Source organism: Malus sylvestris, chromosome 17, assembly GCF_916048215.2.
Source record: "Malus sylvestris chromosome 17, drMalSylv7.2, whole genome shotgun sequence".
Taxonomy (NCBI): domain Eukaryota; kingdom Viridiplantae; phylum Streptophyta; class Magnoliopsida; order Rosales; family Rosaceae; genus Malus; species Malus sylvestris.
Genome location: NC_062276.1, coordinates 23,348,732 through 23,376,245, shown reverse-complemented (window position 1 = coordinate 23,376,245; position 27,514 = coordinate 23,348,732). Strand labels below are relative to the sequence as shown.

Sequence of the window (27,514 nt, the reverse complement as noted above, 5' to 3'; positions counted from 1 at the left end):
ACCCCTTCATGAAAGTTGTCAAGTTTGTCACTATGAGTGATTGTATAATTTTTTTTACGTTTTTTACACTTCTACAATAATTATTATTAATTTTATTAATTTTTCCCTCAAATAAAAAACATCATTCATGAAGGTTTGGAGGATTTTAAAAATCTAAACGATAATATAAGTGTAACCATTATTTACTCATGAAGGAATAATGATGAATCACGAGTGTTTATATATTCTTTCACAATTGTCATACTTGTATGTATATCTTATTAATTATTGCCTATACAAATACTATATTAGTTTATTTTAATTTTGGACAACAACATATTAAGTAAAATTTATCCTAGTAAGGATAATAAGGAACTCTCATAATAAAAATAAATAATGACTAAATTTTTTTTTAAACTTATATAGAATAATAATACAAAACTATATATTTAATATAGAACATATTGTATATATTAATATGGCTATTGTATTTTATAATAAATCTTTTAGTAATTAAACTTTAAAATTATCAAAATAATTTTTTTCTTAACGGGTGGTTACTCACGTGTTACCCGCATGTATATCCGTTATTAACGGGTTCTTAACGAGTCACCCGATAATGACCTAATAAGTTATCGTGTTGTTCCGAAACCCGTTATTTTCGTGTCATGTCAGAAATTGCCCGGTAACAAAAGCGGCAGAAAGAAAAAGGATGGAATTTGAGAAAACCCTAATTGGTAAAAAAAAAAAAAAAGCATTAGGGTTTAAGGAAAAAAGACCTTGTTTTTATTTTTATTTTTATTTTTCTTTAGGGTAAATTACATAGTAGTCCCTCAAGTTTGAGGTCTATTACAACCCCATACAACATCTTTAAAACATTTCACTCTCATACCTCACGTACTATTTTATTTCAAAATAATACATGCGTTACATTTTCCATCCATTGATCTATTAAGCGCTGATGTGGCTGCCACATTTATGTCACATGGCAAAAAAAAATTTAATTTTTAAAAAAAAAACCTAAATCTTCTAAATTAAAAAAAAAACAAAAAACAAAAGCTGAACCCGCAATCCCCACCCCCCCCCACCCACCCAACCTGCAATCCAAAAGAAGAAGAAGAAGAGGAGAGGAAAAAAAAAAACCCATCTTCATCTTCCCCGACCTCTCCTTCCTTGCAACCCACCCCTTTCTTCCCCCTCCTGTCTTCCCCAAACCCACCGTGCACCCATCCTCCACCTCCTCCTCCTCACCCACCTGCAACCCAGAAAAGAAAAGAAAAAAAAAACTCATCTCCCTTTCCCTGCAACCCAGATCTCGTTTTCCCCAAGGAGTGTGATGTGTAGAGGATGGAAGAGGATGCGTGCGAGGGTGGGTGTGGAGGGTAGGTGCGCTGGTTTTTTTTTTCTTTTCTTTTCTTTCTGGGTTGCAAGTTGGGCTGAGGGAGGGGGAATAGGGGAAGATGGGTGCGTGGAGGAGGTGGAGATGGGTGCAGAGGATGAGGGGTTGGTGAGATCTAGACTTCGGCGGCACGGGGGGGTGGTTTAGGGGGATTTGGGTTTTCTGGTTGTTTTTTTTTTTTTTTTTTTTGTTCAAGGTTCAGGTATGGGGGAGGGGGAGGGGTGATGGGATCTGGATTTTCTCTTTTTTTTTTTTTTTTAATTTAGAAGATTCAGGTTTTTTTTTTTTTAAATTAAATTTTTTTTGCCATGTGGCACACATTTGGAAGCCACGTGGCATAAATGTGGTAACCACGTTAGCACTTAACAAATCAATGGATGAAAAATGTAACGGATGTATTATTTTGAAATAAAATAGTATGCGAGGTATGAAAGTGAAATATTTTAAAGATGTTGTAATAGACCTCAAACCTAAAGGGCTACTATGTAATTTACCATTTTCTTTATTGGCTTGAAGTTGGAGCTGAAGTTTGCGTCCTCGACGTTAGCATCTGTGGTGTGCCACTGAAGGTGGTGAAAAAGAAGTCAACTTGAGAGTTGAGAGAGAAGCTTGAAAACAAATCCTAGGGGTGGAGCTAGGATTCTCTATGACCTTTGTTAAGTATAAAATTCACTTTAAAATCCTACAAAATTTCTTACTTTATGAAATCTTTCAAAATCTTCATATTTTGAATACCTACATATTTGTATGTAATCTTTTAAAAGTTTATTGACTACACCTAAATTTGAATGTATTCTTTAAATCCTGTTAAATTCTACTTTGACTACAGCATGATTTCAAAGTCTTTTAAAATCTTAATTGACTACATCCTAATTTTAAATTCATTTAAAATCCTTCCAAATCTTAATTTGACTACACCCCCATTAAAATTTGTTAAATCCTATTTTGATTACATCATGATTTCAAAGTCCTTTAAAATCCTAATTAACACCCGAATTTTAGAGTCTTTTTTTTTTTTTTTTTTTTTGAGAATAAACGATATTATCCACACTAAGGGATGGGAGAGTAGGTTACGCCTCACAATGAGCTAGCAATTGTAAAAGTGGCTCGGAAGAAGAATCACGCCTCCAGTCGATTTTGCTTCATGTCCGGAATGTGGTTTAAACCGTCTTTGGCAATAATCGAACCTAAGATCTCTCACTTATAAATGAAGAAAAATATCACTAAACTATAGTATTAAGTAGCAAATTTTAAGGTCTAATTTGACGACACCCCTCTAATTTTTTAGTGGTGACCTTTATAATGTAAATATATCCATGCATGAAAACACAAATGATATGACCAAACTGCCCTGCCCTTGGCATGAAAAGCACACACTGTATTATAACTACCTTCTTGACACTTGCCTCCCTCTCTTTCCCCATTTCCAAAGCTCTATAAATACAAACCCACCGCTGTCATTTTATTTCAACTTTCAGGGTAGTGCTCTTTCGTATTAAACTTTGGGGAGGGCGCTGCTGGGCAATTTTGCAGAAGATATGGGTGTAAACTCCAACAGAGTGGAAGATCATCCCTACCATGAAACCACCATCAGAATTCCGACAGAGGCAGCAATGCCACCGCTAGAAATCCACAGGGTTTGTTTGCCACCGAAACAGACCACCCTGCAGAAACTCCGGCAGAGGTTGGCTGACATCTTTTTCCCAGACAACCCACTTCACAGATTCAAGAACCAAACTTGGTTCACTAAACTGCTTCTGGGTCTCCAGTTCTTCTTCCCAATTTTCCAGTGGGCCCCTGAGTACAATATTAAGCTTCTCAAGTCTGATATCATCTCTGGCCTCACTATTGCCAGCCTTGCAATTCCTCAGGTAATCTCTCTCTCTCTCTCTCTCTCTCTCTCTCTCTCTCTCTCTCTCTCTCTCTCCCTCTACGTGCGGGGATTGGGATTTGAACTTCAGTGCAAAGGGTCGGGCATGTCCTAATCACTAGCCTAACTCATGTCTGCTTCTTTCTCCTTCATTTTTGAGAAAAACATATGAACTTTGGTGTATAGAACCTAGCACGCTGCCATGACCAGCTGACTCTATCAATAACTGTCATTTACTTGGACAAAAAAGGCCAGGTTGTGGTGATGTGCATTTATTCCAATTGTCATTTAGGACATTAATTTAAAGGTGGTTTGGATTACTTCTAATGCTCATCCAATTGAGTTGGATTTTAAATGATTTTCAACTTAATATTATGCTAAACTGCATTTTATTTTATTTTTATTTTTTAACCTTCATGTGAATTGTATTTTTTTTTTCTTTTCAAATATGGTAATGTTGGTTTTTGGGATTAATTCTGTTATTTGACTGTATAGATTTTTTTTTCTTTTCTGTTGTGGATAATATTTTTGGTGATTTAATTTAGAACCTATTTGCTAATATTGCAGGGCATCAGTTATGCGAAGCTTGCGAGTTTGCCTCCAATTGTTGGGCTATGTTAGTACCAATTTCACCCTTAATTAACTCCTATTTTACATGAATTAAAACATAATTAATTAATTAATTAATTATGAACTAGCCTAATATTTTTTTTTTTTTTGGGAATTCCCATGCAGACTCAAGCTTTGTCCCCCCACTGATATATTCTGTGCTGGGGAGTTCTAGACATCTTGCAGTTGGTCCAGTTTCGATAGCATCTTTGGTCATGGGATCGATGTTAAGTGAGGCTGTTTCGAGCACTGAAGACCCCATTCTTTATCTCAAATTGGCTTTCACTGCTACATGTTTTGCTGGTCTGTTTCAGGCTTCTCTGGGTATTCTAAGGTACGTAATAACTTCACTTATTCTCTAAAAAAAAAAAAAAAAAAGCCCCCACTTTTACTACTTGGTCTTTATTTTTTATTTTAGTTTTATTATAAGTGACGCTAAGCTACACTGAGTGACAATAATTACTTTTTATTGTACAAGAAAAAGCTTACAAAACTTTAAGCAGCTTTAGATATCTTATTATCGTTCATATAAAAGTCATAATATTTTTTCAGTTTGCGGAATCCACTACATAACAGTGAATACCACTTGGGTTTTATTACAGCAGGACGCATTGAACTGGGACAATTTTTTTGTGTAGTTTATAATAATTTAATTAGCTGAATTACAAGAGACTCTATGACCCTAACTGAATTGATCAATTGGGTGATTGATCTTACAGGTTAGGTTTTATAATTGATTTTCTGTCAAAGGCAACTCTGGTTGGATTTATGGCGGGTGCTTCAGTGATTGTGATATTGCAACAGCTCAAGGGGTTGCTTGGAATTGTTCACTTCACTACAAAAATGCAATTTTATTCTGTCGTGTCCTCTGTTATCACTCACAGAGGAGAGGTAATTTTCTCTTACAAGACCAACCAACTCCAGTTTTGTTTAGAAAATTAAAATATTGATTTATTAAAAAAAACAATAACTGCGTATTTTTTTTAAACATTTTTTTTTTATAAATTTCGACCATGAAATTAAATAATTTTATTGTTATTAGTATAGTTAACAGTTGGAGATTTATTGGCAAGCAGCATCATGGAATAAATGAATAAAAAATCAAGTAAAGGTTCTATTTTTTATTTTTTATAACCAAGGGATATATACTTTGCCAGTTGCCATCAAATACTTTTATTTTAAGCAAGCAGGTGTCTACCTTTTTCAATGATTTAATTGAAGAATCTTTCACTTGTTTGCTTGATGTTTTCATTGCATTAGTTGAAGGTGAATTTCAGGTCAATTTGTACATCCTAAAAAGCACCTTCATAATGTTCTTTTCAATTTTCATTTATTTATTTATATTTTTTATTTAACTAAATGGTTTTTTATTATTTAAATTAAGCAATTGGATCAATTTCAAGAGTCAAATATGTATTGACGCCACTTGTCTATAAATACTAAAAAATATTGTTTTTTTGGTTAAAACAGACAAAATTGTAGATAAAAAAATATATATATACATATAGGTGTTTCTTTACAAAGCATTTGCAAGTAAGGGGGTTTCGAAAAACCAAAAATCAAAAAAAAATTGAACCCAACACCGAACCAAAGTCGGAAAAAAATCAAACTAAAGAAAAACCAAACCGAACTTGAACACCGAACCAAACTAAAACCTATTGGTTCGGTTTCAATTTCAGTGGTTTGAAAACCGAACCGAAATTTCTTAAAACAATGTCGTTTTAAATGTTTTAAACTTAACCCTAATACACCCCTGGCCATGAATCACGAGTTCCAACTTCAAATGAATCGAAGCCCAAAACCCTTGGTCCCTCAAGTGAATGCTCAAAAGTATTTAAATGTTAATAAAACTTTATACTCCGCAAGTATTACCAGGTAAAGTGCTTTACACAAAAGCATTTTAAGAGGAAATTTTGATTGTATTTATTACAAATTTAGTGTCACTAACATTAAAATTTTAATCGTGTGCAGTGGTCTTGGCATACTATTGTAATGGGCTTTTGCTTCCTGGTGTTTCTATTCACAACAAGACATATTGTAAGCTTCTCTAGCCTACTCTCTATCATCAACTCTGTGTGTGTGTGTGTGTGTGTGTCATCTCCAAATTAGAATTTTATATATGATTTTTTGGGTACAGGGGAAAACAAAGCCAAAGCTCTTTTGGGTTGCAGCAGCAGCTCCATTGACATCGGTTATCATTTCTACGGTTCTAGTCTTCCTCCTCCATTCAAAAGCTCCTCGAATCTCAGTTGTACGTACTCGCTTCTAGATCTGGCGATTTTAGTTATGAACGTTGCTCAACTCCTATGAAATGAACCATTGTTCCTTCATGCGTCAAACTGTGATTATAAAAATTCTTATTATATTTCGTCACTAGATTGAACGTTTTATGTAACAGATTGGCCATTTGCCAAAGGGTCTCAATCCACCTTCATCAAACATGCTATACTTTAGTGGCCCTCACCTTGCTCTTGCTGTTAAAACTGGCATTATAACAGGGATTTTGTCTCTCACAGTAAGTCACCCAAATCTTGGATCCATCTCTCTTTTAACTGGACTATTCTACCACTCAGTACTGTCACGTAATAGGATCACTCTTCGAAGTTTTTCTTCTTACAAGGCAGTCCTTCACATATAGCTATTAAACATGCGTATCTTTCTTGCATTGCAGGAAGGAGTTGCAGTAGGAAGAACATTTGCATCTCTGAAAAACTACCAAGTTGATGGAAACAAAGAAATGATGGCTATTGGGATCATGAACATTTGTGGTTCTTGCTCTTCATGCTATGTTACCACTGGTAAAGATCCTCCCCTTCTTGCTTGACCTAAAAGCAATCCAACTCCACCGATTAAGGCAGTAACTAAAACCGTAATTTTCGTTTACTTTCAGGTTCGTTCTCTAGATCTGCAGTAAACTACAATGCTGGAGCACAAACAGTAGTTTCGAACATAATTATGGCATCAGCTGTGCTTGTCACTCTGCTGTTTCTAATGCCATTGTTCTATTACACCCCCAATGTCATCTTAGCAGCCATTATCATAACCGCTGTGAGCGGACTCGTTGATTACCAAGCTGCATACCGGTTGTGGAAAGTTGACAAACTCGACTTCATGGCCTGCATGTGCTCCTTCTTCGGCGTTCTCTTCATTTCCGTCCCTCTTGGTCTTGCAATTGCAGTAAGATTTCCTAATTTCTAAGATTATTGTCTTTATCGGGTTGAATGACGTTTGTCAATTTTCAATCTCTAACATCTTGGCTGTACATTTCAGGTTGGAGTATCGATTTTCAAGATTCTTCTGCATGTCACCAGGCCAAACACAATGGCTCTAGGGAACATTCCGGGGACACAGACATACCACAATCTCAACAGATACAGAGAAGCTTCAAGGATTCCTTCATTTCTCATACTAGCAGTTGAGGCACCCATCTACTTTGCAAATTCGACATACCTACAAGAAAGGTAAGTTTCCAGCAGACTGTTAAAAGATAAAACAGATACGATCACCTTCTTGCTTTCGTTATCTGATTTAGGTTCTCCTACATGCAGGATACTAGGATGGGTTCGCGAGGAAGAAGAGAGGATCAAAGCAAGCAACGAGAGCACACTGAAATGTGTAATTCTGGACATGACAGGTAAGCCATTTATGAAATCTTTGCTGAGTCTTCGAACATTAACAGCATGTAACAATGTGGTCGCGAATGTTTTCCCACATCTTGCTCATAGTTTTCATCTTCTTCTCAGCTGTGACAGCCATAGACACTAGTGGTACCGACATGATGTCAGAACTTAGAAAAATGCTGGAGAAAAGATCGCTTCAGGTGAGAATTATATCGAAACGCTTCATTCAGTGCTCCAAAACTTCAGTAGTTGTGGACATTGTTTCTTATTTTGTTGTTCTGGTGTTTGTTTACTCTGGCAGCTTGTGTTGGCAAACCCTGTTGGAAGTGTAATGGAAAAGCTAAAACAATCCGAAACATTGGAGTCGTTTGGATTGAACGGGCTCTATCTTACAGTCGGAGAAGCTGTAGCTGACATTTCATCAGACTGGAAGGCTCAACCATGACTTGCTACTCTAAAGGGCTTCAGTTGGAGAATGGAAGGAGAAGCATAGAGACTTATATATAACTAGCTCTGCATTCCTCCGTAGTCTAGGTAGGAAGAGCTCGGTCGAGGCCAGTGGTTTTTTTATTTACTTTTTCTTGCGTAGGGAATCCAAGGCAAAGAATCATTTTGTTTTGAATTAAGAAATTTTGAAGTTTATTGTCCAAGTTCTGCGTTATTTTAAGCTTCAATGTTGTGTTGCATGATGAAGTAAAGCTCAACAATAAGTCAAATCACACCACAAATTAATTAGATGCTTGGGTAAGTGGCACTAATCCAATCTCTATGAGAGGGTTCGAGATCTAGTTCTCGAAAGATTGGATTGCTGCTACTAATTCACGTATTATAACATGATTTGATGACAGATGTATCGTTTAGAGATATTAGTAAATACACACACGTTATAACAATAGAGAACCAGTAATACCACATGGCAGTGTTACTTAGATGCTGAATTTTTTTCATCTTTAACGACGTGAAAAATCGAGGCTAAGGAATAGGTTTCAGCATTCCTTGAGAAAACATTTTGCAAGCCTTCATGAACCACGACTCAATAAAAACAACATGCAGTAAAGGCTGTCTATTCAAATTCTAAGGTGGTGATTCCTGACTTGGACTTGTAAAAGCAGTCCATAAGTTGAATGAAATGTGCATCATCGAACGCATCAGGAAGCAAAAGCTTTGTGTCTGCAAATCAAGGTTTTAGAAGACGCTAGGTGCTAGTTAGGCGGCAGGTTAGGACCTAGTGTCTACGTAGCTAGGTAGGGGCTTAGGCGGACTAGCTAAATTTAATTAAATTTATTATATAACATATAAATAAATGTCTAGTTACACTCTGTTGATGCACAAAATCAATGAGGACTTTGGTACAACAGAAAGTGTTAAGTTTGTGACCTTCGCTAGATTGCTCCGGTCACTAGTGTGGATAAGTATGTAAATGGATAGAGATAGGGAAGCAAACACAAGATGTACGTGGTTCACCCAGATTGGCTACGTCTACGGAGTAGATGAGTTCTCATTAATTGTGAAGGGTTTACACAAGTACATAGGTTCAAACTCTCCTTTAGTGAGTACTAGTGAATGATTTAGTACAAATGACATTAGGAAATATTGTGAGAGAATGATCTCATTTTATAGAAGAGTGTTTCTAGCTTTGTTCTGACTCGTGATTGGCTTCTGATGTTGACACGTGTCGCACTATGATTGACTTCTGATGTCGACACATGTCGTGCTATGATTGGCCTCCTAGTTGGAGGGAAACTCTTCTGGGTTCTTGACGGTATAACGTTGACAGATGCTCGGTAGTTTCAGGATTGATCAAGTATGGTACAAACACACTCTAAAAAATAAAAATCATCAGAGTAATGCACTAAAAATAAGAAAAACCAAAAACTAAATTTGAAAATTAACTAATTTATAATCCAGGTTCCTTTTTAGTAGGTTACGAGGAAAACTCTTAAAGTTAATTATAAAAAAAAAAAAATTAAAAACAATAGAACTGCCTAGACATTGCTTAGCCAGCGTACCCACCACCTAGCCCGCCTAGCCGCCACCTAGCCCTTCCTCAATTTTTCTACACGTTTAGGCCTAAATCGCACGGCCCTCCACCGCCTAGCGCCTAGGCGGCCTCCTAGGACGATTTTTAGAATAGTGCTGCAAATGCAATAGGTTTGTGCAACCACATGTAGAATTCGTCTACATATAACGTTTCTAGCCAGTCGTAAGTCGACGATTCGTTAAGAGAAATCAATTTTCCATTAGTTACTTTGATTTCTTGATACAAAGAACAGCTCACGCTTCCAAACTTGAGAAAGGTTCCTAATGCAAACGTTACCAATAATATACATAATTCTCTTGTACAGCTTGCTTTGAACATTTCGAGTCCGTTTGATAACCATTTGGCTTCTGGTTTTTAGTCTTCACATACTTTCCTCATATCTCAAGTACAAAACTAAAAACCAAATCGTTATCCAACGGGCCCTAAAACTTTCTGATGCAGACTAGAGAAACTATGACAATTCTGGAGATGTGGAGTATGATAACAAAGAGTTAGATATACAAGCAACAACGGGGAAAGACACTAGACAGCGAAACACATCTTTTAACACTACGCTTTCTTATAAACTAGCAGAATTTTTGTTCGATTAATCTCATTAAGAAAATTCTTAGGCTTGCAACTCGTGATATAGCTAAATTAGAAAGCATGCCTAAGATCAACATAAAGAAAATAGGGAAAGAACAAAGTGCTCCCAGGTTCAAGCATTCTGTCTCGGAATTTCAATTTACTAATCCTACGTAATAAAGTCTGACGACACAAAAGAATTACCAGAAATGGTAACAAACAAGAATTATGCAACCAGAATTGATAAGGCGTATCATGTTTATAGAAAATAAAATAGAACAAGGATATCAGAAACGTAGTAGGCGTTGCTCTACTCAAAACCACCTAAAATTGTACATTATGATTTCCTAGCACAATGCATACCTAGTCTCATTTGCTCAAACCTCCCCATCATTTAAAGCACTGTGTCAAACTTTACACTTGTCCTCCGTAACAGCCACCGTCATAGATAAAAGAATCCACACATTATGGTAGATTCTCTCCTCATCATAGATTGAATTTGGTATTAATAATCTTTATCTGGAAGTTCCTCGGCAACGAAAGAATAGCCACTATAATCCCACATGTTTGTTCTTGCCTGTTGAGTTTCTCGTCAGTCAAACATCTGCATGGAGATAGTTCCATATTAATTATGAAGATATAATGATTTGAGAAGAGAGGATAAAAGTCAGTCATGCGATTACTTGACCAGTTCTTGATTCTATATATAAAGCTTTGACCAGTCAAAACATTACCTAAATTACTAATTTATGCAAGCAATGGAACTTTCTTAGGATGTAAGGTATGATCAACCTACCAGCAAGCCCAACATTTGACAATCGATCGACCAAAAAGACATACATGAATGGGAAGTCTAAATCATGATTGGTAAACAACTAATTTTAAAACACATGGCAGACAAGGTATAATCTCATTTAATAAGCAGGAAGGCAGAGCATAAGTATTATCATATCTTTTCATCTGGGCAAAAACAAAACTATCTTTTATGAAAATACTAACAAATAAGAACAAAGAACTGCAAGTTCTTGATGCATATAATAAAAAATAGCACAAAGAGCACATAGACACAACATATTTGACATAAAATTGACCCCAAAAAGAAATGTTATAGGTTTCTTCGTAAATTAGCTGACTTGCATAGGTCCATTAATACACCAACCCTTTTTCTAAAAACTTTGGAAAATAAAACTGTTTTGGACTTGAAGGAACCAAGACATTGTCGATGTGTGAGTCAAGATGTGGGACAAAATCTTGTTACCCATCCCACATCTCGACTATAGAATGGCCTTAAAATTGCTTATCCAAAATAGGTTGGTTTTCTAAATTTTGAAAAAAATAAAGGTGAGTTTCTATTGGGTCTATGTGAAGGGGTTACTAAAAAAGCCCAAATTTTCCCAGATGAATGAACATGACAACTTTATGTTGGGTACATCTAGCTAGTTAGTTTAGGATGGAAAAACTTACTTGCACGATATCGTGTTATAGGAATCTCGCGCAGTTCACGTCTAATGCAGAGATATTCACCTAGCAAAGCCATCACTGCAACTCCAGTAACATTCACAACCCACCATGTCATTGACGAAGGCCAACCCCCATAAGCGATGCATATAAAGAGATGTACAATGTATAGGGTGGCTGAAAAATCTAAGCACTTCTTTGCCCTCTCAATCAGAAGAAGCAGATATCCAGCGCTGCAAACAAACATATGCACAATTCATAATTCACACAAGACTAAGTTCCATTTACAAACATAAAATAAAATCAATTGTGTTCCAGACAATAAATGTAATGTCAATGCAGACATGGAAAACACGACAAAATAAAATTAAAAAGCAAATGGAAATAGTAGTAGTATGAGATTCTCACCCTGCAAGTGCACTGAGCAGATAGGAACCAATGACACACCACCCGGTGACCGTGGAGATAGTGAGAGTGGCATAGTCAAAGAAATACACTAGGCTCATTCGAGACACGCGAGTGCCAACAAGAATAGACAAGAAGAACCCCAGAGTGAGATAGTATAAACATTGAAGGCACACAATTTGGACAACAATGAGCCAAGGGTCCCATACCAATGTACCATAGAACATTGTCTACTACAATAATCAAATTCCCACACAGCCAGAAGCCCTTCAAACTCTCAAACCACTAATGATTTCTCCAAAAGCATGAATAACCACTTCCCATTTGCTCTCAAAAATTAAACCCAAACCCAAGTCTGCGACTTTAAGGACAATTAGAGTTCCCAATGATCCCAATGCTTAATCAACAAGCTTGAACCCTAAACAATCAATCTGATTTTACAAAATTCTGGATTTCTACTCTAACATTCATGTCACTGAACCCCGAGTTGAAACCCATGAATAATACAAAATTTGGATCTGACTTCAACAAAGCCAGAATCTAAGGGATCTTCCCCAGTTAAGAAATAACAAAAAAACTGAGAATTTCTCGAGAAAATTGGGAATTTAAGGCCGAATTGGAACTTGTATGAAATTAAACGTGTACTGGAAAGATCCAATCTGAAATCGAACAAAAGGGAATCGTACAGAAAGAAGAGGAATTGGAAAACCTAGATCGAGAAGGACGAAGAGCTTGAAGCTGACCGTTGGGAGATCGGCGACGGGAATTGCAGAGTCTCTCAGAGGAAAGCCTTCTGCTTCTCTTCTGGACTCTCGTGTTTTTTTCTAATGAACCAAGATATTCGTCGTTCGTTTGTGCTGATTGCAATTTGCAATAACATGAGAAAGCACAGGCCAGAGAGTGCTGGCCTTTTTTCTTTCCTTAGTTCCTAATTTTCTAACTTATGTTTTTTTAATGAAAACATTCTTATACATTCATATTTAATTATGACGGTTGATTTCGTTTACTGTATTGAGAAATGCTAAAGCGATTCTCCCAACCTAAGGGCTAGTTTGGTATTGCTGTGCTTTGAAAAAAAGCTGCTGTGAGAATAAGCGGTTGTGCTGTGAGAATAAGCGGCTGTGAAATAAAGCCAGTAGAGTGTTTGGTAAACTTTTTTTGTGAAAGTGCTTTTGAAAAAAAAAGCAGAATGATAGTGTGTCTTTTCATTAAAGGAGCACTGTAGCTCCGTGTGCTTTGAAAAAACTGGCTTTTTTTCAAAGCAGCAAATAGCAACTTCAGCTTTTCCTTTGATTTTCAGCTTATTCTCACAGCAGCTTCCAAAATAAGCCATTTTTTTTCAGTTTACCAAACACAAAAATGACCCTCAGCTTTTTTTCACAGTGGCTTTTTTTAAAATCACCTCAATCCCAAACGGGGCCTAAGACTCTCCATAGACCTTCGTCATCTCATGTTTTTTACACAATTCTTGTGCCAACGTTATAATAACGAGAATTTATCATTAATAGCCGAAATTTCACACCCAATTTCATAAATGTCACTTTTTGTAAAAACTTTCAAAATTAGCAGAAAACTCATGTGAATAGACCTAAATGCCCTCAAAATTAAAACTTTTTCTCATCTACCAAAATTAAAACTTTTGGAGAACAGATCGAAAATCCCATTGCTCTGACTTTCTCATCTACCAACAATCAGTAGTTGTATGAAGAAGGGGCAAAAAATTGTAACAGGAAAGCTGCTCTCCGACGGCAAGAGGTGTGCCTTAGAAACGTTAATGCTTGCTTTCCCTGGAAACTGGCGATTTATGCCCAAAGGCCCAATTCTAAGATGACTTACATTGTTTTCTGAGAGGAGCGATCTACTGAACCAATGTTGATATCTTTCATGTATATGTTTGTGAAAGCAAAGAGCAAAAGCACAAACACAACTTGAGGACTCATGATTCCAAAGTGGCTGATGCTGTTACCAATTTCCATCCGGCTTCCTGTATTCCGGACCTGATAACAATCAAAATTGTTTGTGGGGTTTGCCAGAACGATTGTTCTGGTGCTATATAATAAGAAGCATTCGTCCATGCACGTGTAATATGTATAGTGTGGTTATTTTATTAGGTACTTTTGTATTGTTACAAGAGATAGGTAGGCATGGAACCCAGATTCTCGTGTTGGGCAGTGGACAGTACCTCAACTTTTGCTTTGAATTCCCTTTCACCAGACCCAAGTCTCCTAATAGTTTCTTAACAGCTAGCCTAGTTCCATTCGCCAAAGTTGCTCTGTAAACTAGACCAAAACCTTCAACAGTGATGTTTGCTTGACTGAAATTGTCAGCCGCCTTAAAGATTTCAGGTATACTAAGATCCTTGATTTCATTGGTATTGATTGGGAACACTATGACATCACAAAATGTAGAGGCCTCTTTTTTTTACTAAATTATGATCTAATAGGGTTTTGTTATTTGGTTTTAATTTTGAGGGTATTTAGGTATATTTAAGTGGTTTTTTTGCTGTATTTGAAAGATTTTATAAAAAATGATAATTATGAAATTAGATGTTAAATTTTGGTTATTATTGATAAATACCCACTATGCAAAAAAACATGAGGCAATAAAGAGTCTTACTTTTAAGAGTCTCCTTATCATTTCCCAAATTCATTTCATTTATTGTCAGAAATAAAAAAAAACGTGTGAGGAAAGCTAAAAATAGTGTAAAATTACTACCCATTCCTTTGTTGTTGTTTTCTTTTTCAACTATTATATACGATTGGTGCTATGTAACATCTCATGTCATTCAGGGGTGTGGATCTTGTAAGCTTTATATGTATATTCTCATCTCTACCTAGCACGAGACTTTTTGGGAGCTCATTGGTTTCGGGTTCCATCGGAACTTCGAAGTTAAGCAAGTTCGTGCGAGAGCAATCCCATGATGGGTGATCCACTGGGAAGTTGCTCGTGAGTTCCCAGAAATAAAATCGTGAGGGCGTGGTCGAGGTCCAAAGCGGACGATATCGTACTATGGTGGAATCGAGCCCGGGATGTGGTGGGGGCTCAAGCCGGGATGTGACATGCTATTTACATTTTACACAACCATTTTTATCTCTTACACTTATTAATTTTTTGTTATTGATTTTTTTCAATTCATTCGACGTGACGGTCGGGAATTAAGAGATGTGTGTAAGAAAAAAAAATAAGTGTGTGGATAGCATTACCATTATATTATTCTAGTTTAGAAAATTAGGAAAATCAGGGTAGACGATGGATTGTTCTATTAGTTCTTCTCTAATTTACCGTGTCTCGAACTCAAAATCCCTTTCTAAACTTAAGATACACTAAGTTATAAAACTTACTGAATGACAAGAAGACCGCATAGCGCAGTGGATTAGCGCGTTTGACTTCGGATCAAAAGGTCGTGGGTTCGACTCCCACTGTGGTCGCTTCAAACTCTCAATTTTTTTTTCCTTTTTTAATTTTTTGTTTTCTGGAAAATGCTGCTGCACTTACAGCATTTTGTGCTCTCTGTGTCTGTGTGCTTTTTGGATCAGCTAGTTTCTTACTTATCACTCCAAAAGCACTTGAATAAAAGCACTTATTCCAGCTTTTATCCTCCCATGATTCAATTTGAGGATTTTAATTGAGTATCTCCACATCACAATCACAATGCAGCAGCAAAAGTTTGTAAACTTTCTAGGGTTTGAGGCATTGAGCTGCCTAGTCTATAGCTGAAATGTAGCACCTTATAGGACGGACAATCGCTAGCATATATATATATATATATATATATATATATATATATATATATATGTATATATATATTTTTTTTTTCGAGCCATGAACGAATTAGACTACTATTTTTTCGAGTGTGCAGTCACCGCATGAATTCAAACTGGTGCCGGATTATTGATACAGTTATTTATAACGATGTCACATTAGGAAAAATGAAAAACAGAAAATCGTGCTTCCGATGAGTAGGGTTGTGTATGGATCTTCCTGTTAAACGAGGATAATCCGAAAACCTTGTGCTGAAGAACAATCTATTTAGCATACAGATACTCAGTAGAGATGCAGAAACTTGCAAGAAAATATTGGATATTGAATCTTCTGTAAATCCGCTAAACTCCAGAATCGATACTATACACTGAACATGTGCAAAAGGGATCACATCTTTGTTACGTACAAATCATTTTTCACTACTCCCTCAGCATCCTACTTGTATAACGCATTCATATAGGGGAAAATTTTGAAAGTCCAAGAACAAGAGAGCCAAAGAACCAACTGGCTTCATAGGATGATGGTACAGGAAGACTCAAAATAATCGGGAAAAGAAGATTACCACAATTAAAGTACTTCACTACCTTTACTCGGCAGCCTTTTTCCTCCTACCACCTTTTCTTGGAGCGACAGTGACAGGCTCTTCAGCCTTTTCCCGCGGTTGCTGATTATTTACAAGTTTTTTGGACGAGTTTATTTGATTTCTTAGCCGCAATATTTCACCCTTGGCAGATGCTAATTCCTCTTCCAATTTTTTGCTTCTCTTCTCCAGACCATCCCTTTCCTCGCTCAGTCTCATGGCAAGATTACGGACATCTTCCATGTTTTCTCGGGCCTCTTTGGACGCAATCTTTTGCTCTGTTAGGGACTTGTAAACGACCTCTTTCTCATCTTCAAGGCTAGAAATTAGAGAATTAGCCCTCTCAAAATCTTGGGAAAGTACCAACGCATTTCGGCTCATCTCATCCAGTGCTTTGGTAGCCCCTTCCAGGTCTGTTTCAAGAGACTTACGAGACTGCTTGTCTTTTGAAATCTGCTTCTCCAGAGCTTGAACTTCTTTTTTTAAAGAAGAAACTAGCTCTTTTTCTTCTTTTAGATCATTAGAAGCTCTTTCAGCATCTTTATAGACGTCAACCAATTCCTCCTGCAGGCTATCACGTTTTGTCGCAACAGTTGCTAATTCCTGGGACAGAACTTGCAGCTCCTCATTTGTCTTCTTCAAAAGTTCTTTTGCTGCAGCAAGCTCACCGGCAACGGCATCACCACTTAAGGTAGCCTCATCAAGGCTCCTCTGCAGCAATTCCCTGACGCCAGCAAACTCGGCCTGAACCCTAGAGATCTCAGCTTCAAGCTCCATGCACAAAGTTTTTGACTGTTTTAATTGATTTTCCAAATTGGAAGCTTCACTTCTTGATTTTACAAGAGCTTCCTGAGTACTCCTGAGTTCATGTTTCAGATTCTTTTCATTTTCCAGTTCTTTATCCAGAATTTCCTTCAAGTTTTCCTTCTCTCGGGTCAAATCAGCAATTACTTCTTTGTTTCTACTCATGTCATTCAGAGCAAGTTCAAGCTTTTCCTTTAGCTGCTGAAGTTGCTCTTCCTTTTCTCCCAAATGCTTAGCATCCAAATCTGCCTTTCTAGCGGAGGATGTTTTCAGCTTATTGTATTCCTCCTGAATAGCAACAAACTTCCTCTTCAAATCATCTATCTCAGAAATTAAAGAACTAACTGTTGCGTTCAGTTCATCAACATATAAATTCTTCAAATCCAATTCCTTTTGATTTTTCAGGACTTCGCCCTTCAATTTTTGAATATCTGAAAGTGTATTGGCTAGTTCATCCCTCATTTGATTGTAGATAGATTTCAAGTCCTTCAACTCCATATCTTTTGCAACAAGAGAAGAGCCAAGACTTTGAACATTATTTTCTTTATCCTTGATGTCTGAATTGAGCAAATCAATCCTTCCCTGTAGGACTTCAATTGAGTTTTGCTTTTCCTTCAAATTTTCTTCAAGTACCACCTTTTCTTCTCCGGCCCTTGAAAGGTTGGTTTGAAGACTGTCAATTTGAATTTTAAAATCCTCAATCAATTTCTTCTCACCATTTAGTTCCTTTCCTAAGCTTGCAATTGTACTTTTTGCCGAACTCAGTTGGCTTGTTAGAGAATTCTGCTCTTCCTTTGCCTTTGCGAGTTGCTTGCTCCGTTCTTCCTGTTCACCTAGTAGCTTAGATTCATAGCTCTTCCCCAGTGAAACAATAGCAGCTTCCTTTTCTTTCAGCTTGGTCTTCATCTGTGCATTTCAACCATAGTATATGTGGGTAAAATCAGACAAAGCATCTAAAAGTATTTTCTTGAACAGAACCAAAACTAAAGGAGAGTGATTTAACCGAGCTCAGACTCATACATTAACTGGTTAAGCTTAGTTCGCATTTCTATATGAGAAACAAGGAAAGAAAAAGGGAGCGCCAGATGGGGGATCTGTTTCCAAGGAAGCATTTACAAAAACAAGATTGGGAACCAAATTAAAAGACACACATTATGCTTTTAGTACTTTTTGAGGTTCCTTTTCAAAGGGACTAGACTCCCTTCAGCATCTGTGGTATGTCTATGTTGTTTCAGCATGTAAAGAAAAGCTTTTTTTGTGGTATTCAATAGGGACTTACAGATTCGACCATGGCATCAGTGGCTTTCTTTTCCGACTGAGTCAACGCATAGAGTGCACCGACGACACCAGAACTGAATATACCAACGCCATTCAGGAGAGACAAAACGGGATTTGGTGCTCCATTTGTTTGAGGTGCTTCCTGTTTAATGAATAACTCACTTTAGAACATTAAGCCTTATGGCAACCATTTAACAAAATAAAAAGGAAAGATATTAAATAGAGATTTTATAGTGAATCTAGTAGACATTCAAATTTCATACCTCTGCGTTTTTACTCTCCTCCAGTGTCTTTAGCTCACTTTCTTCTGAAATAAAAAAAATAAAGGAACTGATGCATAAACCACATGAAATGAGACGGAAATTTGTTATAAAAGAGAATAATTGATAATAACACCAGTCCTTGCTAAGAAAAGAACTAAAAATGCAGCACAGTAAGAATCTTCGTATAAAAAATATATAAAGAAAAAGTTAAGTAAATACCCTAAACTACGTTAGAAATATTATTGCCTAATTGATAAGATCCACAACTACATCCTATCTTTGCGCATTTAAAGGATATGAACTGTGTTTTGTGGAACTCTACTAAAATCCTGCTTGTCTGCATCCCTTTCCCTTCGTTTGGATGGCAACATGATGAACAAAGAAACTGAAAATCCAACATGACTACCCAAATTCTGCTGCTATTTTGAGTTGCTAAAGAAGAAACTGACTCGCGGAACAGCTGATCGGACAATAAATTTATGTAGCTGGCCTGGCATTAAGTTTAACTAATAAACTTATAACAACCTAAAACATTAGGGTCAGATTTTCTCTTTACTCCTGATTAAGCATTCAAAGTCATGAATGATGGGTGGAACTTACCCTTACAAAACCATCTTGTAAGGGAAGGGTGTCCAAGAGCTTATAAACTATCCAAAGATAGTCATGAATGATGGGTAGAAATTACCCCTACAAAACCATCTTTTAAGGGAAGGGTGTCCAAGAGCTTATAAACTATCCAAAGATACTCTATTTGTTTCAATATGGGGAATTTGGGACGAGACAATCAACAACACTTGTATGCCTTACATCCTCGTCTACCTGTCTTTCTACACTCATTTACCACCCACCAACTTTCAGTGACTTAATATTATACCCCGTGCATAATACCAATGTGCACTCTAAACCAGACTTGGTATAGGTCGTCCCTGCCATGGAATCTAGCCCAATTGCATGGTGAGACCTACCCTCATACCAAATGGCATGACTCATGGTTAGAAATTTCTACACAAAATTGTCTAGTAAGGCTTGGGGGCCCAAGGGCTTGTAAACTCTCTTGTACTACCATATGACACGTATTAGGTGATTTGTTCTGATCAATGCCTATGCAATGCACAATTACCTTAAACAACCGGAAAATCTTACAATCACTTATGTTTACAAGTAGAAACTTCCCACTTGATGCAGTACAAAATGAAATATACCATAACCAATTAACCACTCTAGAATTACCTAATCACCATCAGATTTTCAATCTTTACTAGCATCCCTTAAACTTAAACTGCATTATCAAAACCCCTAATGCATTTACAGAATCTTGAGTCACCAGTCACTTGAAAGTTGAAACAGAAAAATAAAGAGAAAAAAAACTCATTCAAATTCTAATAAGTTTCTCAAGACTATTTGCAACAAACCCAAATCTTTACAATGCCAAACAATTGTAATAAGTTTCTCACGAGTATTTGCAACAAACCCAAATCTTTACAATGGCAAACAATTGAAGTGCAATGATCAACTTGCCACAAACCCAAATCTCTAAGAATTAAAATGGCAAACAATCAGCAAACCCAATAATCTCTTTGCCTTAAAAACAACATTATAATGAAAATTTTCCAATTTCCAGTTTCCATTTCCCCAAATTTCATGAACTCCAATCCCACCCACCAAGAAGAAAGAAACCAAATGTGAAAAGCACAATGAAAGTTCAACTTACTAGTGGCCAAGCCTTCAAGAGCAGTGCCCCTGAGCTGCAAAAATGGAAGAACTGAAATACCCACAAACAGAATAGCCCTCCTCCTGCTGCAAACGCCGTCGTTTGAGTCCTCCTGGCGCAGGGACGCCATTGGCAACGTCGTCCTCCTCCTCCTGGTATCTGCATTCCTGGAGGAGGAACACAGGAAAATGGGGTGAGAGGAAGAAGAAGAAGAAGAAGAGGGGAAAGGAGAGAGGGAGAGGGGTAAGTGCAAAAAGCAAGAGCGCCCCATGAGAAAGCCCGTTGCTTTTGTTTCTTGGTTGATTGATTTGTTTGCCTCCGGACCGGTTGGGATAAAGGGATAGGGTGTTGAGCACTCAGAGGCAGAGCTTTTCTGTTATTTCTTCTTTTTTCATTTTTTCAGTTTCGGTTGGTGTCCTATGGCTGATGGTTAAAGAAAACAACTTTCATGGTTGTTTCCTCTCTTTTTTTTTTATTATTTTTATTATTATTGTTTTTTTTTTCAAAAAAAAAAGGAGGACAACCAGTGGAAAGCTACGATTATCTATCCATTTCAAGCTCGGAAAGGCTATGGGGAATCAGTCAAGCATACTCACTAGCTTGGAGCATAGTACCCGAACCTCCCATTTTTTTGTTTATTATTATTGTGAATATTCTATTTTATTATTTATGTTTTTATAAGACCTTAACTTCAAAATTACGTGTGGCAATGGGCCCTTTTTTATTTTTTTTATTTTACTTATTTTATGTTGTTGTCTATTTTATCTGACAGGGACGGTCGGCGGTAGATGGAGAGAGATTGTAGAGAGAATGTGTTTGTAGGAATGTAGGGGAATGTGTGTTATCCCTCATACGTAGTGCCTTTATTATAGTAATAAGGGAGAGAAGAAATCCTTCATCCCTAAGGAATACAAGTCATAATAGGAAAGGATAACCAGAATCAAATTTAATCTAGAATTTACACAATCACACTTTAATAGGAAGTTTACAATATTTCCCCTTAAGTGTGTAAATACTCAAGGTAGATTCAGCATGAGGTAGAAGTTAAGGAAGTCGACTCGTTGGCACTGATTATGGGAACACGTTATTTTCAATAAGGTAGAAACTTGCATAATGAAGTAAGTCTCACAAAAAACCCTACGGCTATGGCAAAAATCCAAGTAGGGACAAAACCCATAGTCTAAGGAAAAATGCATGAGCATTGCAAATCAAATGTAATGTCTATGGGGCATCATCAGGGATATGATCAACCCAAGGTGGATGCCTCGTTAAAACCTAGTTAGGTAGCACAAACCCAGCAGGAAAAATGTTCCTAATCGTAGGAGAAAAGAGTACATTAAGATCAAGCAAGTATACTTCAAAATACTCCCCTTGAGTTTGACATAATTCCAAAGAGAACTAGCAATATTACAACTTAGAAAGTTTACGCATACCAATTCCTTGAACAAGCTTCTGAAACGTCATCTTTGGCACTGATTTGGTGAAGAGGTTAGCCATATTGTCTTGTAAATGGATTTGCGTGACTTCAATCTTCTAATGCTCTTGTTGTTGATGTGAGAAGAAGAACTTCGGCGCAATGTGCTTGGTGTCGTCTCCTTTGTTGTAACCCTTATTGAGCTGTTAGATGCATGCTGCGTTGCCTTCATAGATCGTCATAGGGACATCAACAACGGGAGAAAGATCGCAGGAGCTTCAAATATGGCCTATAACTGCTCTCAACCAAAAGCATTCCTGAGTTGCTTCATGTAAGGCGAGAATTTCATCATGGTTAAACAAAGTGGCAACTAATGTCTGTTTAGTTAACCTCCAAGAAATTGTGGTCCCTCCAACGGTGAAGACATAACCTATTTGAGAACGTGCCTTGTGCGGATTAGATAAGTATCCTGCGTCGGCATAACCAACAAGGCGAGAATCAACTCAGGAAGCGGGGGGTGCGACATCACTAGAGGATTCGTAAGGATAGAACAAGCTCAAATTCGTAGTACCCTTAAGGTAACAAAGGATGTCTTTAACACCAGTCCAATGTTTTCGTATTAGTGCATTACTGTATCTTTTCAAAAGATTAACAGTGAAGGAGATGTCGAGTGTAGTACATTGAGCTAAGAACAATAAAGTGTCTATCGCACTTAGATAAGGAACTTCAGGCTCCAAAATCTCTTCATCATCATTCTTTGGGCGGAAGGGATCTCGTTTTGCATCTAGCGATCGAAAGACCATAGAAGTACTCGAAAGCTTCGCTTTATCCTCGTTAAAGGGGCTCAACACCTTATGGATGTAGCTCGATTAATGTACTAAGATTCCATCCGAACAGTGCTCTATCTCAAGGCCGAAACAATATCGAGTCTTTTCTAGATCTTTCATCTCAAATTTCGACTTCAGGTGCGCGGCAGTTCTCGCAAGCTCTTTAGGAGTTCTGATGAGTTTCATGTCATCGACATATACTTTAACAATCGCAAAACCAGAATGTGACTTCTTAATAGACACACAAGGGCATAGTTCGTTGTTCACATATCCTTGACAAGTCAAATACTCACTCAAACGGTTATACCACATTCTTCCGGATTACTTCAAACCGTAGAATGAACATCTCAGTCGAATTGAGAGCATATTCCGGGGTTTGGAAATATTTGATCCAGTCAATGTAAGTCGTTCAGAACTTTCATATAAATTTCTTTATTAAAATCCCCATAGAGGTACGTAGTTACTACATCCATCAGCTGCATACTCAATTTTTTAGAAACTACCAAACTGATAAGGTAGCAAAAAGTAATCACATTCATAACAGGTGAATAAGTTTCGTCATAGTCAATCCCGAGGCATTGTGAGAAGCCTTGTGTAACAAGACGAGCTTTGCAACGCACAAGATGAGCTACAGGTCCAAACACCTTACGTTTCGCAAGCGAATCATGTTCGACTTGGATTGCTTGTTTCCAGTTTGACCAATCGATTCTACGTCCATTAACAGAACATGCTTCAATGTCATCGCTCAACATGATCTCAGTAGCTACTGCATATGCTAATGCATCATCAACGATCATCTCATTTCTACACCACAGATCATCTAAGTTAACATAATAGACCGAAATTTCACGATTCTATAGATGAGGATTCGTCTTTTCAAGGACGCTTCCGTAATCTAGAATTTTTTTCATGAGTTGGATAGAATGAGTAAGCAATAGTCGAATTCAAGGTAGGTTCTTCAAGTGCCTGTGTCGTGGGTTTCCTCTTTTGGGGTGTGAATCTTTTGAACCAAGAGGTCTGCTACACTTATGTGCAGGGGCAGATGATTGGCTAGCTGCTAATGTACATGGATCGACCAAAGTGACTTCCCGGGCCTCTAGGAGGGAAATCCGTCGTACATTTGGTACTTCCATCTTTACAAGCACATTCGCAGCTGAAATATGTGATATTGTCACTCACGCTAGATCGGTAAAAGCATCTGGCATGCTCTGAGCTATGCTCTGGAGATCTAATATGCGTTGCACTTCAATTTCAAACTGAGGTGTGCAGGGATCTAAATGAGACAAAGTGAGAGTCGTTTAACAAATTCGCGTCGTTCTTATCTCTCCCTAACGACGGGAAGATTGTCTCATATAAGTGATAATTCGCGAAATGAGTAGTAAACAGATCGCCTGTCAAAGGTTCTAAGTAACGAAAGATCAAAGGATAATCATATCCGACATAGATTCTCATCCTTCGCTAGGCCCCATTTTTGTACGTAAGGGCGGCGAAATGGACACATAAACCGCACAACAAAAAATGCGCAGATGCGATATGTCGAGTTCGTATTTGGTAGCCAACTGAAGGGCATTATATGGTTGGGTCACAACAGGCCTCATGAGGACCAACATGGCTGTGTGCAATATTGCATGGCCCCAAACAGTGATCAGAAGCTTGGTATATATGACCAACGATCGAGCAATCATTTATAAGCGCTTAATGAATGCATCTGCCAAGCCGTTATAGGTGTGAACATGAGGTACATGATGTTTAACTTCAACCTCAACCGACATGCAATAGTCATCAAAAGTTTTAGATGTGAATTCTCCAGCATTGTCCAATCGAATAGATTTGATCAGATAATCAGGGTGGTGAGCCCTGAGCTTGATAACATGAGCCAACAGTTTGGAGAATGTAGTGTTCCTAATGGACAACAAACACACGTGTGACCAACGTGTGGAAAGTCAACCAAAACCATAAAGTATCTAAATGGTCCGCATAGAGGGTGAATCGGTCAACAAATGTCCCCATGAATCCCTTGTAGAAAAATGGAAGGATTCGAACGAATCTTGTCATAAGAAGGCTTAATGATAAGTTTTCCCATGGAGCAGGTTTGACATGCGATTCCTTGAATCAAACCTAAACTTCGGGTTAGTGGATGCCCGTGTGATGATTTGAGGATATGACGCATCGCTATTCATCCAAGATGTCCTAAACGATCATGCCAAAGTGTAATTTTGTGCGCGGTCCCAGAGGTAGGGCCGGCCACATAATGGCATTCTATAGGGCATATGATCATAGTATACAGACCACTCGAGATATGCTTCTAGCCATATTCATAGGAAGTTATGCACATAAATTCAACTCTGCTTTCTACATAGGTTTCAACGTGGTAATTGTTATCTCTAATATCCTTGAAACTCAACAACGTTCTTCCATAATGTGGAGAATAGAGTGCCTCATCAATGGTCAAGATTGTACCATTGGACAACATTATACATGTCTTAACGTATCCTTCGATCAAGTTAGATGAGCTTGAAAGGGTTGTCAGATGTGCATCCTTAGGTATGAAGTTAGTGAAATAGATGCGTTCACGTAAAACGGTGTGTGTGGTTGCACTATCTACTAGACAACTAACTTCCCCATTAGTCATACCTAGAATGAAAAAATTAATTTGAATCAGTCACATGCATAAAAGTTCTAAAAACAAATATCCATTCAAAATAATTTTAAGTATTCAAGGATGGTAATTAATTAAAAACTTAATATCAAAAAAAAAATCCAAACATAAAGGAAAACTGTTTAAAATTTAACCAAAACACAAGAGGGTTCGGCCACTACTATAGAATTAGGCCGCAATGTCCAATTTCAACCAAAAAAATAGTTTATGTCTAAGATTCTAATCTTCCATAGGGGTAACGACCTCCTGAAAGTCAGAAACCTCCATCTTTGTACTTTTCGGTTCGTCCACTTGCAGAAAGTTTGATTCAAACTTCTTATGACGAGAATGATATTCAGCTACAACCTTCTAGGGAGCTCTGCAAACACTGGACCAATAGTCCTTTGAACCACAGCGATAGCACATATCCGCGTCCATGGTTTCGGGTGCTTTGCCTTCATTCTTGAAGTTTGGGGCATTAGGAGTGAGGTTAGGGCCCTTTTGGGCTTTGTTTCCTCCCTTAGATGAGCTTTGGCTCTGTTGACCTTAACGGGGTGGCATCTGGCCGCCCCTACCATGCCTCGTTTGGCGTTTTGGGCGTTGGTTCGTGCTATAGCGTGCTTCAGGCACATCAGTTGCCCTAGTAGGTCGAGCTTGATGACTTTTCATTAACAACTGATTCTGCTTTTCAGCGAAAAGTAAAACAAAGATCAAATTTAAAAACTAAAACAAAGATCAAATTTAAAAACTTAGTGAACTTCTGAGCTCTATATTGTTGCTGCAAGACAATATTAGTAGCAGAGAATGTTGAATAAGTATTCTCCAAGAAATCATCTTCAGTCAAAGTCTCATTATAAAACTTAAGAAGTGATCGAATTCAACAAACTTCAAAATTATATTCATTCACAGACTTAAAAGTCTTGCAAGCGTAAATACTAGGGGTGGGTTCAAAAAATCGAAAACCGAAAAAAACCAAAAACCGAACCGAACCGAAACCGAAAAAATTGAACCGAATGAAAAATCCGAATCGAATTGAAAAAACCGAACCGAACCAAATTCTTTTGGTTCGGTTCGGTTTTAGTGATCTAGAAACCGAACCAAACCGAATTAATTAAATTAATTTTTTTATTTAATTATTTGTTTTGGGTATTATTTTCTAAACCCAATTTGTAAGTTAAAATGTGCTAAACCCAATGTGTTGCCAAACTTTAAGCTCAAAATATTAAAAAAGGCCTATAAAAACTCTAAACCCTAACCTATTATTTCTCCCCCATATAAGGTTCCGGAACCAAACCTCCTCCTGAAGTACCTACATCCATCTTCATAGCACTGTCTACTTCTGTTCCAGCTTTCTTTTCCAAATCTACTCTCATATAACATGTAACAGAATCCATAAACATTTATTTTGGGTAGATTACTTGCGTAATTTGTGATGGAAAAGAATCCAACACACACTAAATAAATCCACCCACTCATTACTTTTACTAATCAAGTTGTCGACATGCAGTTACAAGCATACAACCCTGATCCTTGAACAACATCATACAATTTAACTTTTCTAAGTCATTTGTACGATTTTTATGTTGTGAGGTTGTTAGTTTGGACTTTGGAAGACTTGATTGATGATTTTAGTTCAACTTTAAATGTTTATTTTCATTGTCTTTGATTCTAGTTAGAATGCTTATGTTATGATTGTGTTGGAGATGTTAAAATTTAAAATTTCAATGTTTTTCATTTTTTGAAGAAAAAAAAACAAAAAACCGAAATCAAACCGAATAGAACCGAAAAAAAAACCGAACCGAAAAAAACCGAAAAAAAATGAACCGAACCGAAATTTCGGTTTGGTTTCAGTTTTGGCAAAAAATCGAACCGATTTGAACCGAACCCACCCCTAGTAAATACTGCCAGTCATGTCTTGCTTCTGGCAAGAAGATGTCATTTTGGTGATCAAAACGATCGGCCAAAGCAACCCATAATGTCGTGGATCTTCCTCAGCAACGTACTCAGTTTGCAGGGCGTCATGAATATGTCTTCGGTTGAAGATCATAGCAGTGGCTTTCTCAGCTTTGCCAACCGGGTTATCCGTTGTCTCATCTTGAATGCCAGGGCGCAAGTTCTTTGCAATGAGGTGAAGCTTCACATCTTAGACCTGCTTAAGGTAGTTCTTTCCAGAGACCTCCAAAGAAGTGAAGTCGAATTTGTTCAAATTCGACATGTTCTTATCACAAAATAGATGGACAAGATGTGGTTAGTGTAATGGAGAAAAATCAATTCATTCACATAAGAGTAAAA

The 27,514-nt window shown here is 37.4% G+C and overlaps 2 protein-coding genes, 1 non-coding gene and 1 pseudogene across 4 annotated transcripts; 2 read left to right on the top strand and 2 right to left on the bottom strand.

The window, feature by feature from the left end:
• The first annotated feature begins 2,836 nt into the window (after positions 1-2,836).
• On the top strand, positions 2,837-8,127 carry LOC126610176 (probable sulfate transporter 3.4). Its single transcript, XM_050278164.1, has 13 exons — positions 2,837-3,249; positions 3,816-3,864; positions 3,984-4,191; positions 4,577-4,748; positions 5,829-5,894; positions 5,995-6,108; positions 6,256-6,372; positions 6,529-6,655; positions 6,748-7,034; positions 7,128-7,318; positions 7,406-7,491; positions 7,601-7,677; positions 7,779-8,127. Exons 1-13 carry the CDS (start codon positions 2,917-2,919, stop codon positions 7,920-7,922), a joined length of 1,971 nt encoding a protein of 656 aa, XP_050134121.1. The 5' UTR covers positions 2,837-2,916; the 3' UTR covers positions 7,923-8,127.
• Positions 8,128-10,308: 2,181 nt separating this feature from the next.
• On the bottom strand, positions 10,309-12,890 carry LOC126610177 (uncharacterized). 2 transcript variants are annotated; one of them, XM_050278166.1, is made up of 3 exons: positions 11,949-12,890; positions 11,543-11,773; positions 10,309-10,659 (listed from the first exon to the last, which is right to left on the bottom strand). In XM_050278166.1, the coding sequence occupies exons 1-3, from the start codon at positions 12,170-12,172 to the stop codon at positions 10,569-10,571; spliced, it is 546 nt and encodes a 181-aa protein (XP_050134123.1). In that variant the 5' UTR covers positions 12,173-12,890; the 3' UTR covers positions 10,309-10,568. The 2 variants fall into 2 exon arrangements, with proteins under 2 accessions (XP_050134123.1, XP_050134122.1); XM_050278165.1 differs by having other exon boundaries at positions 10,309-10,686; positions 11,547-11,773; positions 11,949-12,885.
• A 2,409-nt stretch (positions 12,891-15,299) lies between these two features.
• Positions 15,300-15,373, top strand: TRNAR-UCG (transfer RNA arginine (anticodon UCG)). Its single transcript has one exon. It is a non-coding gene; the product is annotated as a tRNA-Arg (tRNA).
• Positions 15,374-16,008: 635 nt separating this feature from the next.
• Positions 16,009-20,508, bottom strand: LOC126612059 (MAR-binding filament-like protein 1-1; annotated as a pseudogene).
• Positions 20,509-27,514: the final 7,006 nt, after the last annotated feature.

What these genes read in the sequence shown, in the direction of transcription:
- LOC126610176 (XM_050278164.1), top strand. Translation starts at nt 2,917, where the DNA reads ATGGGTGTAAACTCCAACAGAGTGGAAGATCATCCCTACCATGAAACC. An exon ending in CCAGCCTTGCAATTCCTCAG is followed by an intron (nt 3,250 to 3,815) that starts GTAATCTCTCTC and finishes CTAATATTGCAG; the next exon opens with GGCATCAGTTATGCGAAGCT. An exon ending in TCGACATACCTACAAGAAAG is followed by an intron (nt 7,319 to 7,405) that starts GTAAGTTTCCAG and finishes TCCTACATGCAG; the next exon opens with GATACTAGGATGGGTTCGCG.
- LOC126610177 (XM_050278166.1), bottom strand. Translation starts at nt 12,172, where the DNA reads ATGTTCTATGGTACATTGGTATGGGACCCTTGGCTCATTGTTGTCCAA. An exon ending in CTGCTCAGTGCACTTGCAGG is followed by an intron (nt 11,774 to 11,948) that starts GTGAGAATCTCA and finishes GTTTGTTTGCAG; the next exon opens with CGCTGGATATCTGCTTCTTC. An exon ending in ACACGATATCGTGCAAGTAA is followed by an intron (nt 10,660 to 11,542) that starts GTTTTTCCATCC and finishes GAAACTCAACAG; the next exon opens with GCAAGAACAAACATGTGGGA.